Source organism: Bactrocera neohumeralis, chromosome 5 (assembly GCF_024586455.1).
Source record: "Bactrocera neohumeralis isolate Rockhampton chromosome 5, APGP_CSIRO_Bneo_wtdbg2-racon-allhic-juicebox.fasta_v2, whole genome shotgun sequence".
NCBI lineage: Eukaryota > Metazoa > Arthropoda > Insecta > Diptera > Tephritidae > Bactrocera > Bactrocera neohumeralis.
In genome coordinates, this window is record NC_065922.1 from 39,127,824 (window position 1) to 39,140,814 (window position 12,991).

The window sequence follows — 12,991 nt, forward strand, 5'->3', positions numbered from 1 at the left end:
ACTATGACCAATGTTATACGTTCAGCTGATTTTTCTAAAATTTCTTACATACTGACTGATATATCAAACGGTATCTGCAAGCGTAAAAACCTGTAGTCCGATAACAACCAAGGGATAGTATACCTTAAAAACAGTATTAGAGCAAAGTTCTTGTTTCTGATGTATTCATTTGTGGTTGGTTTATATCTGTCAAGTGAAAGAAAAATGGTGGAATATACGATTGTGACATATGCGAATTGGCGCCGTTGTTGTTCGATTTGTCCGTTTTCACACTGTAATATAAAGATACATTAATAATGTTAAGCACAAAAATTGTTGATATTTGTCAAGTATCCTGAGATAGGAAATTACATCTTAAATGGGTGGTTATAATCTACCTCGTAGCACCGTTGGTGTACAAAACTATTTCACTACATGTACATGTTGCGAGGGTACAAAAATTCCTCTTTTTGACAATTAACTTCAAATATAATTTGAAAATATTTACATATATACATACAAGCAAAATGAAATAAAATATTAAAAAGTCATTTTATATTTTCGAGTATATCCAACAGGAGTCCCAACTGAATCCGAGGTGGATTAAACTTACAAATGTAATAAATCGACTATAATTATCTGTTTGTGCATCCAGATTACAAATAACCTTATATTTTACTATTAGGTATGATATGAGGAGCATATTATGTTTACGAAATACAACGGCAAAATTGACGAAAAGTTCGACAGTAATCATTTCACATTTCCGCTTCAAAGGGGGGGATTCTTTAGCATCGAAAGGGTCCGGATCACCTCAGGGAACTAAATCAACGCCTCCAGTTCCTCCTGGTGTGCCACCGCCTCAAACTAAAAAGACTTTTGGTCCTCTCTCAGATCAAGATAGAATTTTTACAAATCTTTATGGTCGACATGATTGGCGATTGAAAAGTGCACTGAAACAAGGAGATTGGTATAAGACTCATGACATATTATTGAAGGGATCAGAATGGATAATAAATGAAATAAAAGCATCTGGTTTGAGAGGTCGGGGTGGCGCAGGCTTTGCCACTGGTCTGAAATGGTCTTTCATGAATAAACCACCTGATGGTCGGCCAAAGTTTCTTGTAGTTAACGCAGACGAGGGCGAGCCAGGCACTTGTAAAGATCGTGAGATTCTACGCCATAGTCCTCACAAACTCGTGGAGGGCTGTCTTTTGGCAGGGCGGGCAATTGGTGCCCGAGCAGCTTTCATTTATATACGCGGCGAATTCTATAATGAAGCATGTAATACGCAAACAGCCATTGCTGAGGCTTATAATGCCGGTTTTCTGGGTAAAAACGTCTGTGGAGCCGGATTCGACTTTGACGTTTATATGCATCGTGGAGCCGGTGCATATGTATGTGGTGAGGAAACAGCCTTGATTGAGTCTTTGGAAGGGAAAGCCGGTAAACCACGCTTAAAGCCTCCATTCCCTGCCGATGTGGGTGTATTTGGCTGTCCTACAACTGTTAATAACGTAGAAACTATATCCGTTACGCCTACCATTTTACGAAGAGGTGCCAATTGGTTTGCTAGCTTTGGTCGAACTCGCAACTCTGGTACGAAACTTTTTACTATTTCTGGCCATGTTAATAAGCCTTGTAGTATCGAAGAAGAGTTATCAATGCCACTTATGGAGATCATTGATCGTCATGCTGGTGGTGTGCGCGGCGGATGGGATAATTTGTTAGCTATTATTCCAGGAGGTTCTTCTACCCCAATTATACCAAAGAAAGTAGTAGAAACCGTTATAATGGATTTTGATGGTCTTTTAGCTGCACAAACATCTTTAGGGACAGCGGCAATTATTGTAATGGATAAATCGACTGATGTCGTAAAAGCAATTGCTCGACTCTCTGCATTTTACAAGCATGAGAGCTGCGGACAGTGCACTCCTTGCCGGGAAGGTTTGGCTTGGATAAACAAAATCATGCAACGCTTTGTTATGGGCAAAGCTAAAATGGAGGAAATTAATATGATATTGGAGGTAACCAAGCAAATTGAAGGACACACCATATGCGCTTTAGCCGATGGAGCCGTTTGGCCTGTACAGGGTCTAATGCGTCATTTTAGACCAGATGTTGAAGCTCGAATAAAACAGTTTGAACAGATAACAAAAAAGAAGCATTTCTCTGAAAGATGTACTCTATGATGATTTTTTGAAATATATTTTACAACTTACATTCATTGCAAACGATTGTATATTTCAAACTTCCAGTTGAATTTAATTCGTATAGTATATTATATCGGTAAACTCCTATGTAAGATATTTTAGCAGAATTAATGAACGCATCATATTAAGCATGTAGTTTGATGCAATGCTTGAGTTAAGTTCAAAAAATTGCCTGGAAACATGTCTCTGAGTAGACTTGAGTAATGACAAAAGTTAATGCAATCAGTCGATGCAAAATTTTGAAGTTTTATTATACCTTGGCACAACATGGGAAAACCGCTGAGTAAAATATAAGTTTTGAAATTATCTTGTATTTGCAAGCATTTGTAAAGTCCTTATCAGTAATTTCTTAATGTCAACAGATACAATTTAGATTATACATATATGCTATATTCATTTTTACATAAATGTGTGCAGCAGGCATTGTTATATATTTAACTGCTGCTCTATTTTATGCATTTTTATTAAGACTCTATCTAATATTTAGTAACTATTTCGAAACCTTCGATCAATTTCAACTTTAACTAATATATTGGGTAGTCGAAAAAGTCTTTTCGTATTTCTAATCAAACTTCAACTTATTTTTTTATATACCAATAAATAACTAAACAAATACAAGGTCTGTCGCAAAAGAAACAGAACTTTTTAAATATAACTGTTTCTGGTGGCGCCACCTATTGGTGGGTATATGAAATAAAAAGTTTGATCTCTTGTTGACATTTCATAAAAATTTTAAGACAATTGGATAACTACAATCGATGTTATCGATCAAAAAGTGACAGCAGCTTTTGGTCATCGGTCGTAAAATGCATTTTGAACAAAGAGCAAATATTAAATTTTGTTTTAAACTTGGGAAAACGTTCACTGAAACATTTCAAATGATGAAAAAAAGTTTATGGTGATCAGTGCCTATCCCGTAGTAATGTGCATGAGTGGTTTAAGCGATTCCAAGAAGGTCGTGAGGACCTCTGTGACGATCAGAAGTCGGTCGTCTTCAGAAGTCAAAAATAAAGACAATGCTGATTTGTTTTTACGATTCCGAGGGTATTGTACACCGAGAGTTCGTCCCACCTGACCAAACGATTAATGCTGTGTTTTACCTTGGTGTTATGAAGCGTCTTTTGTCACGCATTCGTCGTGCTCGATCACAATATCGTGAGGCAGGGTTCTGGCGCCTGTTGCACGATAATGCGCCGTGTCATCGGTCGACGCTTGTCACTGATTTTTTGACAAAAAACTCCATATTAACCATTAATCACTCACCCGACTCACCTGATCTGGCACCCTGTGATTTTTACCTATTTGGAAAACTTCATTTGCCCATGAAAGGACACTGGTTTCAGGACATTTCAGCTATCCAAAAGGCGACGACCGATATTCTCAAGAGCATTCCGAAAAATGACCTTAAACACTCATTTGAAAAGCTAATTGACCGGGCTAAACGCTGCATCGAAGCACAAGCAAACTACTTTGAATAAAAAAATATAACTTTTGAAAAATATTAATTTTTTGTTGTTGTTTTTTAACAGTCCTGTTTCTTTTGCGACAGACCTTGTATGTACCATTTTGATCGACCACTTTTTGTCATTTTTCCGAAATTTCCAGAACGGAAGCGAGCGAAACATTGTTGTGCTACACGAACTGTTACAGCAACGTCTCCGTAAACTTCGCATATATCATTGGTGGCTTGCGTGGCATTCTTCCATTTTTTATACAAAATTTCAAAATATAGCGATTCCTTCATTATTTTCACTCATTTTTGAACAGCTGTAACTTTTTTTCAACTTGCCAGAATTAATGTTTTTGGTTAAATGAGGCTTAAACTCTCACGATTACCCAAGATACCCAAATAATTTTTGATTATAAATAAAAAAAGGGTCTCAATATACATATTTATGATCATAGGACAAACTAGAAATTTGCTATTGCACATAAATTTTGGAAACCGTAAACTTTGTACCTATAATATATAATCGGTATTTTTCTAAGAGTACATGTAGTTTTGTAGGAATTGTATATCAATAGTTTGGTGCCTACTGGGAGTGCACATGCAGTAAATTGACACATGTATACGAATAAAAAGTGCAATTTTATAAACGCATAATATAACTAACACAATGCCTTTAGTTAAAGTACAAACGTTTAACACTTTGTACAATTTTATAATTAACGGGCAATTATGCAGCCAACAATTCCATTCAAAGCGATTCAACATTACACTTCTACCTCATAATCTCAAAATTGTAAGCGGATGGGGAAATGCCGCAAACAATTAGAGCAGCTCAAACCGCGAACAAAGCCATAAAGCTGTGGTGCACAACTATTTAGCTCAATGTGTGAATTCAAAGGCGCTACTGGCTCACATTGCAAAGGACAATGCAAACCCAGTCGACATACCATATACTCGTACTTCCATAAGCATGTGTAACTTATTTAACCACCAAGATAAATGTATGCGCCAGCGAAAATGAGAATGACAAGGAATGAATTGGATTCTTCCAACTTAGCTGTATTTTTTGGTTGATATGGTGTTTTTCGTAATGAAACTACAATTTACATATGAACATATCACAAATTATTTGGAACTTTGAAAAATACATACATGTATGTACATATGTATCGGGTTTTTTAATACAGATGCTACAAAATAAAAGTGAGGGGACAGCAAACGACGCAAAATTTTATCCCGTTCTTTTGACATTTCTCTTCAGTAAGGTTTGCCATTTCATGATGGAAAGATATACGATCCAACAATGAGTCGAAATTATTGAAATTTACTACCGATAGTACCGGTACATTTCTCTTCAGTAAGGTTTGCCATTTCATCATGGAAAGATATACGATCGAGCAATAAGTCGAAATTATTGAAATTTACTACCGATAGTACCGCGATTATAACCGCTCTAAGGGCGGCTTTTTCAATAAGAGCGCGACAAAAGTTTTTTTTTAATAATTTTATCAATGAAATTATTTATTCCTGAGAAAATACATTCGTACATACTCCATGTCACCATTGCATCCCGAAAAATTTACGGTTTGGTGCGGTTTATGGGCCGCACTTCTTCCGGGATGATCAAGACCGGCACGTTACTGTGAATTGGAATTGCTACCGCTCAATTATAACCGAATATTTTTGGCCCGAATTCGATGAAACGGACTTGGACAATATGTGGTTCCAAAAGGCCGGCGCCACAGGCCACACAGCGAATATCACAATCGATTTATTGAAAAGCACGCTTGGTGAGGGTGTTATCTCACGAAGTGGCTCGGTCAATTGGTCGCCTCGGTCGTGCAATTTGACTACGTTAGACTATTTTCTGTCCGTCGAAAATTGAGTTCAGCGTCTGGACTTCTGGAAGGGTGCCTGTGCTGGCCATGCAAAAGAAATCGAGTTCCATTCGTAATGTCATCGAATTTACTTTTACAGGAATAAAGAATTTCATTGATAATCCAAACCGTTTTTGTTTTATTAAAAAAAAAACGTTTGTATCGCTCTTATTGAAAAACCCGTTATATGGTCGTACTACAGCGCTTAGATATAATATATGCTTATATTTCCTTTAATAGTTTTCAAATTAATTATGATCATTTAACAATTGTGTCTAATCCTTCGCCGATGAATAATGTGCTTCGAATAACCAATTGTCAAAGTTAAGGCAAACTTAAATTGTTGCAAATTTTTCAAACTAAAGTTAGTTTATTCGGTAATTCTGCTGCTGGGAGATTTGCATAAATATTATTCTGCTGCAAACAACAGGGATATTGTAGCTGTATTTCCATTTGCAGGCGCAGTGTACACAATCTTACGCACCGAAACCGCTGCAGCGAAATAAAAAACAATGAGTAATTCAAACCTAGTTGAAAAGCAGCTGCCGCGAAAGAGACCTTCAAGTCAATTGTGTTGCTACAGCAGACGCTTAAATTTTATGTATGGCAGTGTAGACTCCAGAGTAGAGTATGTTTATACTTAGGGGGTCCTGCCAAGGCGATTTTAATGAATTGAACCCAATTGCAGACTTCTATTAACTACTGTGATTTCTAGAGAGAAATGGATAACTAGGGTCGTACTCGTATGCCGTGTATGTATACCAAATAATATGGTTATGATTTCTTAAAATTGCTCATATTTCTTTAGCATGAATTTAACATAATGGTCTGTCAAAAAAGTCTTGCGGTATTTTTATTGATTTTTTTTTTTTTATTGAAATTGAAATGAATTTTTGATGACTCATGCCCAGCTCCTGACCGATGCTACGGCTGCTACTATGCCGGTCTCTTTCGACCAATTCAGCGATTTTATCGCAATTTTCGACGACAGGCCTTCCGGAGCGTGGCGCATCTTCGACCACCTCTACACCAGAACGAAAACGATGCATCGTTGTGCGGAGGAAATGGAAACTGTATCGGGTCCATAAACTGCACAAATTTTATTGGCGGCTTGAGATGCATTTTTGTCTTTATCGTAGTAGTACTGTAAAATATGCCGTATTTTCTCTTTATTTTGCTCCATGTTTGCGACGCTATAACTCACGAACGACTTAAAAGAAACGACAATCAATCAAACACGTGTTAGCGCGTGAAATGAGCTTTCCAAAAAGGTTATAGCATGACCCGATGCGACGAATAAAACTAGAGCTACGCGCTTTCAGCGCCAACTAGCGAAAATACCGCAAGACTTTTTTGACAACCTAATATACCAATTCGTACTCTGAACCTCAAATAATACTTATACTTCCGCAACATGTACCTAGAATAGTTTAATGGTTTTAACATTTATTACTAATAATCCATTTATTATTAATAGTTCCGTTTGACCGTGTAAGTCATGCCTTGAGTAAGATCAAGGTATCTTGATGAACCTTGGTACACGAATTACTTGATACATTTGAGGAGTATGGTTTTGTAGATGAACGATATAGGACTATCGCCATTTCATAAATTGTTTTAAATGAAAAGTTGAAAAGTGCTACGATTAAGTTATAAAACATGCTACAAGTGATCACAGATGGGAGCGAAACTTTTTTTAAAATGTTGGATAAGTGAGCTTGTCCCACCATCTGAAAAGTTTAATAATAAAATTTAGCAGGAATAGTGATATCTATTCTTTTTTTATAGTCGGGAAAATAGGTAAAATCGGCTAATAATCATGCGCACTTTTCATTCATAGAGTAAGTTCAAAACTATTAAAGTACGAGAATTCGCAGAAAATCCCTTTCTAATAACAGCGTATTAATGTGAATAAAATGTATAAAATCTAAGCAATACCTTCTATATATATTTATTAATTTTTGAGTTATCTTAGGCTCGAAGCTTAGGGAGAATCTATTTTTGGTAATGATATGTTGTAATATCAAAACTGCAGAAAACCTTATATTAGGAATTTCAAACTTGCGGTTGGCTTTTTACCGCATATGGTACATCGGACAATATCTAAGACAAATTAGCAAAATTAAGGGAACGTACAATGTTGAACATACTTTAGTTTAATGGCGGAATCATACCAAATCATCCTACGAATAATTCCAGCTCCTGTTTACTGCATAAAATGCGTTGTTGGGGTCTAGAAGACTCTATACTAAATATTTCAGTAATACCAAACGTCAATGCAATCAGGCCAGGCCTGAGTCGGTAATAATCTAATTTTAATGGGGTATTCTGGTTTAGAAATTCGAAAAAATCGCTTTTTTTAGCATATTTTTATAGTATAACCCTTCAAGAAAAAGTCCCTAAGAGGATTTTTCGAAATTCAAATTATTTTCCGAGTTACAGCTCATTTTGTGACTCCAACTCCGACTGCGCGCGACAAGTTCTCAAACTTTAAACTCGTTTTTCTCATAACTGCTTTTCTAGAAACGGTGTGCATGATATCTCAAGTTCTACTCAACCGATTGATATGAAATTTTACACAGCGCTTTCTTATACATTATAGTATCGCACTACGAAGAGCTTTCGAAAGAATTTTTTTTTTTATTTTTAAAAAATTCCGAACCACAAAAAACAGGGAAAATACGAAACTTTTTTTCAAACCTCCACCATTTTGTAAACAATTTTTTTTTTTTTTCAAAAACATTTCGTCGTGCGATAATTACACTTTTTACTCTTCACGGATTTCGCATAAATTTTCATTTTAGGTCAGGGAAAGGATTTATATCCTGCACACCAGGACAAGCCATTGTTTCATCGGTCTCTACTTCGCCGACCTGCAGTTTTTTTAATTTAATTTTTTTTCTTATATTATTTATGTTTTGTAGTCTTAGAATATCAATAAAAAGCATGTAAAAAATGGATAGTCAAAATAATTTTTGATTTTTTTTTATCGCGTCAAAAAAATACCTAAAATTCGGGCTTCTAAATCAGAATACCCCCTTAAACCGTTTATGTTGATCAATGTCATATTTTATTGAAATATAGTGGTTACTTTAACGATAATTTGGTTAAGCGCAGAATATGTATGAAATTGATTTAAACCCATGTCTCTAATATATTGATATCCGATTATTGGTTTTTTTCTCGTATACCTAATATAGTAAGTTTATCTGTTTTGTATTAGTTTATATCACATATGTCTCATTTGAATTAATTAGATTGAACTCAATATGAATATTTCGCACCCGAAGCAAAATGTAGTAATGAAACTAAGTAAATTTACATAAGTCAATAGGTTACCCAATTTTATTGTAATCCATTCGTTTTCTTCGAATAATGCATGTTGAATTCATTCGGAAGCGTATTTAATGTGAAGTTTTGCAATTCTTGAAAGTATTGCTTGAAACTTTGATTTTTGAGTACTTTTTCCACTAAATCAAGTTGTATGCCATGAATAGCATGTTCAATATTGACTTCTAAAGCTTGAAGAGAGTCTGGTTTATTGCTTAAGACCAATGACTTCAAATAACCTCACAAGAAGTAGTCTAATGGTGTTAAATCACAACTTCTTAGAGGTAATTCAATGTCACAATTTTTTTTGAAAAACCGAATCTCCAAACATTTCTTGAAATAATTTGGTTGTTGAATGTGGCAAAATCAGTAAATTCACAACGTTTCCGATTGTCCAATAGCTACAGTTCTTGAGTACGAACAACTTGATACGGTTGCAAACCCAAATCCTTTTTGAAAATCCATCACTGTAGCTTGTGAACGTCTTGAAATCGAAAATTTGCGGTCTTCAGCGACACCTTTCTGAAAGGTAGCACTATTTTCATTATTCGAAATTTGCAACAATTCGACGAATAGCGAGCACAGGTGGATTATTTTGACCAAAAATGCCAAAAGCGCACGAAAAGTTGCAATTAGAAACGATTATTTTGATAATAAAATTGAATAATTCATAAACGTTGTTCTTGCGTATATCTTTCCATGTTGAAATTGAAAAAAACTACAGATCATGGCATATGAGAAATGCCGAAACGAAACTTAGCAATTATTTCATAATTTTAAGTAAAAATTTGTATTTCACACTGCTTCGAAATTCCACTTTCATAGAACTTTGGCAACCGAGCAAACTTGTAAGATATCACGTTTATGGAAAATAATTATATGTTGAGATATTAAAACTGCAACTTTTGTTATTAATAAATTTATGGTAAATAATTGCTGAAGTATCATCAAAGAATTTCATCTGGATAAATCACATATGTGACCTGGTCTACGGAAAGGGGGCTTAGGTGTCAAAAAAAGGAGAACAATTAATGAGATAACGAGAAACTGACGATTATTTTTAACAGCTTTTCCCAGAAAACTAGTTTTCGCACGTAAGCTCTCTTTTCGTAGACCAGGTCACATATATACAAATTTACAATTTGTAATAAATGTCAAATGCACAATCTCAACTAAATGTATGTTTTCTTAAATATTGCAAAAAATAAAATGATTATACAAGCCAAATTTCACATCAATATTTTGATAAATTCTGAAATAATCCAGTTCATGGAAAAACATCACAAAAATCAATAGTCTCCTCATTTTGCTAAATATGTACATACATACATAGATCATTTGAAAGTATTTTGTTCACACAGCGTTAAATGAGAATTTGACGTGAAGTTATGTTTACTGCGTTCTGCCATTACAGCCGCCCATTAAAGTGTCTGAAGTAATTTTTGGATGATGAAAAGTTTTTGAGTTTCTATGCAAATTAAAAAGTTGTAAATAAATAGCTTGACAGTGCAGTAACTTCAGTTAATTTAATTTACAAATGCTCTTACTAGGATAAATTAAAGTTTTAATGAGGGTTAACCAGAACTAGCTCTTTATATTTTGTAAAGAAAGCAGCTAATTTTATTAAATACAAAATATTTTATATGATTATCGTCATAATTCAAGGAGGTTTATTTGAAAAACACTGATGATAATGAAATTAAGTTTCGGATATGTTTTATTGCTATTTGGACTTAAAATATCATATAAAGAAAATAACGTAGGAATAAGTTGGCGAAATGTAAGGAAATCCCTATGCAGAATGTACCTAAATAATACGTATAATAGAACAAGTTATGCTGGTTAAATACAAGAGTGTATATACTTATATCATAGGATTTTTTGATATTTTCATACTAAAAGGTTTAATATACATATGTATATACTGAACACCTAACTTACAACTACAAGATTTAGGGAAAACAATTTCAATATGCAATGTGTAAATAGGCGAAATGGAATAATAACAATAAATAAAATATCGATAATTCTCTAATGGAAAGAGCCAGAAACAGTAAATTTAATTTAATAGCTGGACAATGGACCCATTTTTAATACGCTTTTATTAGCTTCACTTGTATGTATGTACATATGTTTGTTTGTAACTTTTTAAGTGGCACTGAAACCTAGAATATTTGAGCGACACTGTAGGAAAGCGATAGTAAGTTTAAGCAGCTCACCAAAAAGATGCGCTTAAAAGTATGCAACATCTGTATAAAACTAGTTTTAGTGACATTTGAATAGCATATAATATATGTATATCCTTAAAGAAAGTATGTATACTTTATATACATAGATGTATGTATATATAACCGCGCACCAGAAGAAATAATATCAAATAATGCAAAACATGTGACTTTTAGGTAATAAAAAAATTAATACTTATAATAAAATTTTTGTAGTAAAAAAATTCAGATACTAGTTTTCAAAACGCCACCGAAAAGCAACTGCAATAGAAAACTCCTTTTTTTAAATTTTGGCTGTCACGTCGATGTGAGCTTTTCAAAAATTGTCACCGAATCTAATGGCGGAGAATAGGATTTAAGTTATATTCGTTTATATTTCACAATATTGGTAAATCTCATAAAAGAAAAAATAGATTCTTTCAATATAAAATAAGAATTCGTAAAAATTTAAAATACACAAAGAAATATTGTACCTACCTAATATTTAAACCTTTCTACCTGAAAAAATGGAAAGTGAGACAACCCACCTAGTTTACCTACTTTCCGGGTCGCCCACTTGAATTATAAGTGCTAGTCAAGAACAACAGAAATAGATTAAGCCAAGTTTGTACCGTTACTTTTTTAGTTCAGAAAGAAATATTCTACCTACCTAATATCTGAACTGATTTTAACAAATTTGGGGTTTCTCACATCAAACTAAAAAATTAAAAATAAATATAGTTTAAAAAAACTAAAAAACACGCTTTTAAAGCATATCAAACTAAAAAGTGAAAAATAATTCTTTGTATAAACTAACTATAATACTGAGGGAAAAATTCCTGCATTATTGTGAGAAAAGCGTGGGGTGCTTTGTGACATACTTGTATTTTTCATATATCAAGCATTCCACGCTATTTTCAAAGTAATGCAGGAATTTTTCCCTCAGTATTATAGTTAGTTTATACAAAGAATTATTTTTCACTTTTTAGTTTGATATGCTTTAAAGTGTTTTTTAGTTTTTTTTAAGAATTTTTGTTAAATAATTATGTTTATTTTTGAAACAGATTGGAGAGTTTACCTCAAGAAGGCATTCATACATTCGACATAACTTCATATAAGATGGCGCAGTGCTGTACTTGGTACAATATAAATAATCGATCTTTGTTGAACTCTGGGTACATCTTAATTATATCTTCCGACCGATTTACCCGATTGTTAAAGACTAAAGTAGAAAGGCCTCTTAAAAAAGCAGCATAAACAATTTCGAAGAGATATTTTCTAAGGACAAATACAACTAAGCATCTGTTTTTATATATAATTTAAATTTAAAATTACATTAGCTCACTCACTATATATGTGGATATTTTGATATTTTGACATATACATACATATGTATATCTCTTTATATTATTTTAAATAAAACTTTGGTAACAGATACATAGCTCAAATCCGATTAAAAATCACATAGCTATTGTATTTTTTGGGTCACCGCGAGCTATTAAGTTTTTATCGTAGCAATTTTCAACACTATTCAAATTTAATTTCAGCATTGAATTTTCATTAAGTACGTATGTAGCTCAGAATATGTAAAAACGCACGCTTAGGTGAGCTGATAAAAAGTTGGCCATAATTATGTATGTATGTATATGTAATGTTATGCTTTCATATCCCTGTCAACTGTCGTCGAAGTATGCAAGGAAGTTTAACTGAACTTGTAATGAAGTCAGCGTGTGTGTATGCGTGTGTATGTACATATATATCACATACATATGTATTCGTATAGCAAAAGTGAGCGTACAATGAAAGGGTTTAACATTCTGACACCATTAATGACGGAACCTTTTTCATAATTTTCTATTGAAATGGTGCAAAGTAGGATGCCCATAGATGTACCATATGTAGATATATATAATATATAAATTTAAGACTGCGAATGAC

At 33.8% G+C, this 12,991-nt stretch overlaps 1 protein-coding gene across 1 annotated transcript; it reads left to right on the top strand.

The window, feature by feature from the left end:
• Positions 1-531: 531 nt before the first annotated feature.
• LOC126760075 (NADH dehydrogenase [ubiquinone] flavoprotein 1, mitochondrial-like) lies at positions 532-2,181 on the top strand. The gene is made up of 2 exons (XM_050475456.1): positions 532-596; positions 665-2,181. Coding segments are annotated over exons 1-2 (1,509 nt in total). The 5' UTR covers positions 532-594; the 3' UTR covers positions 2,172-2,181.
• The last annotated feature ends 10,810 nt before the right edge of the window (positions 2,182-12,991 follow it).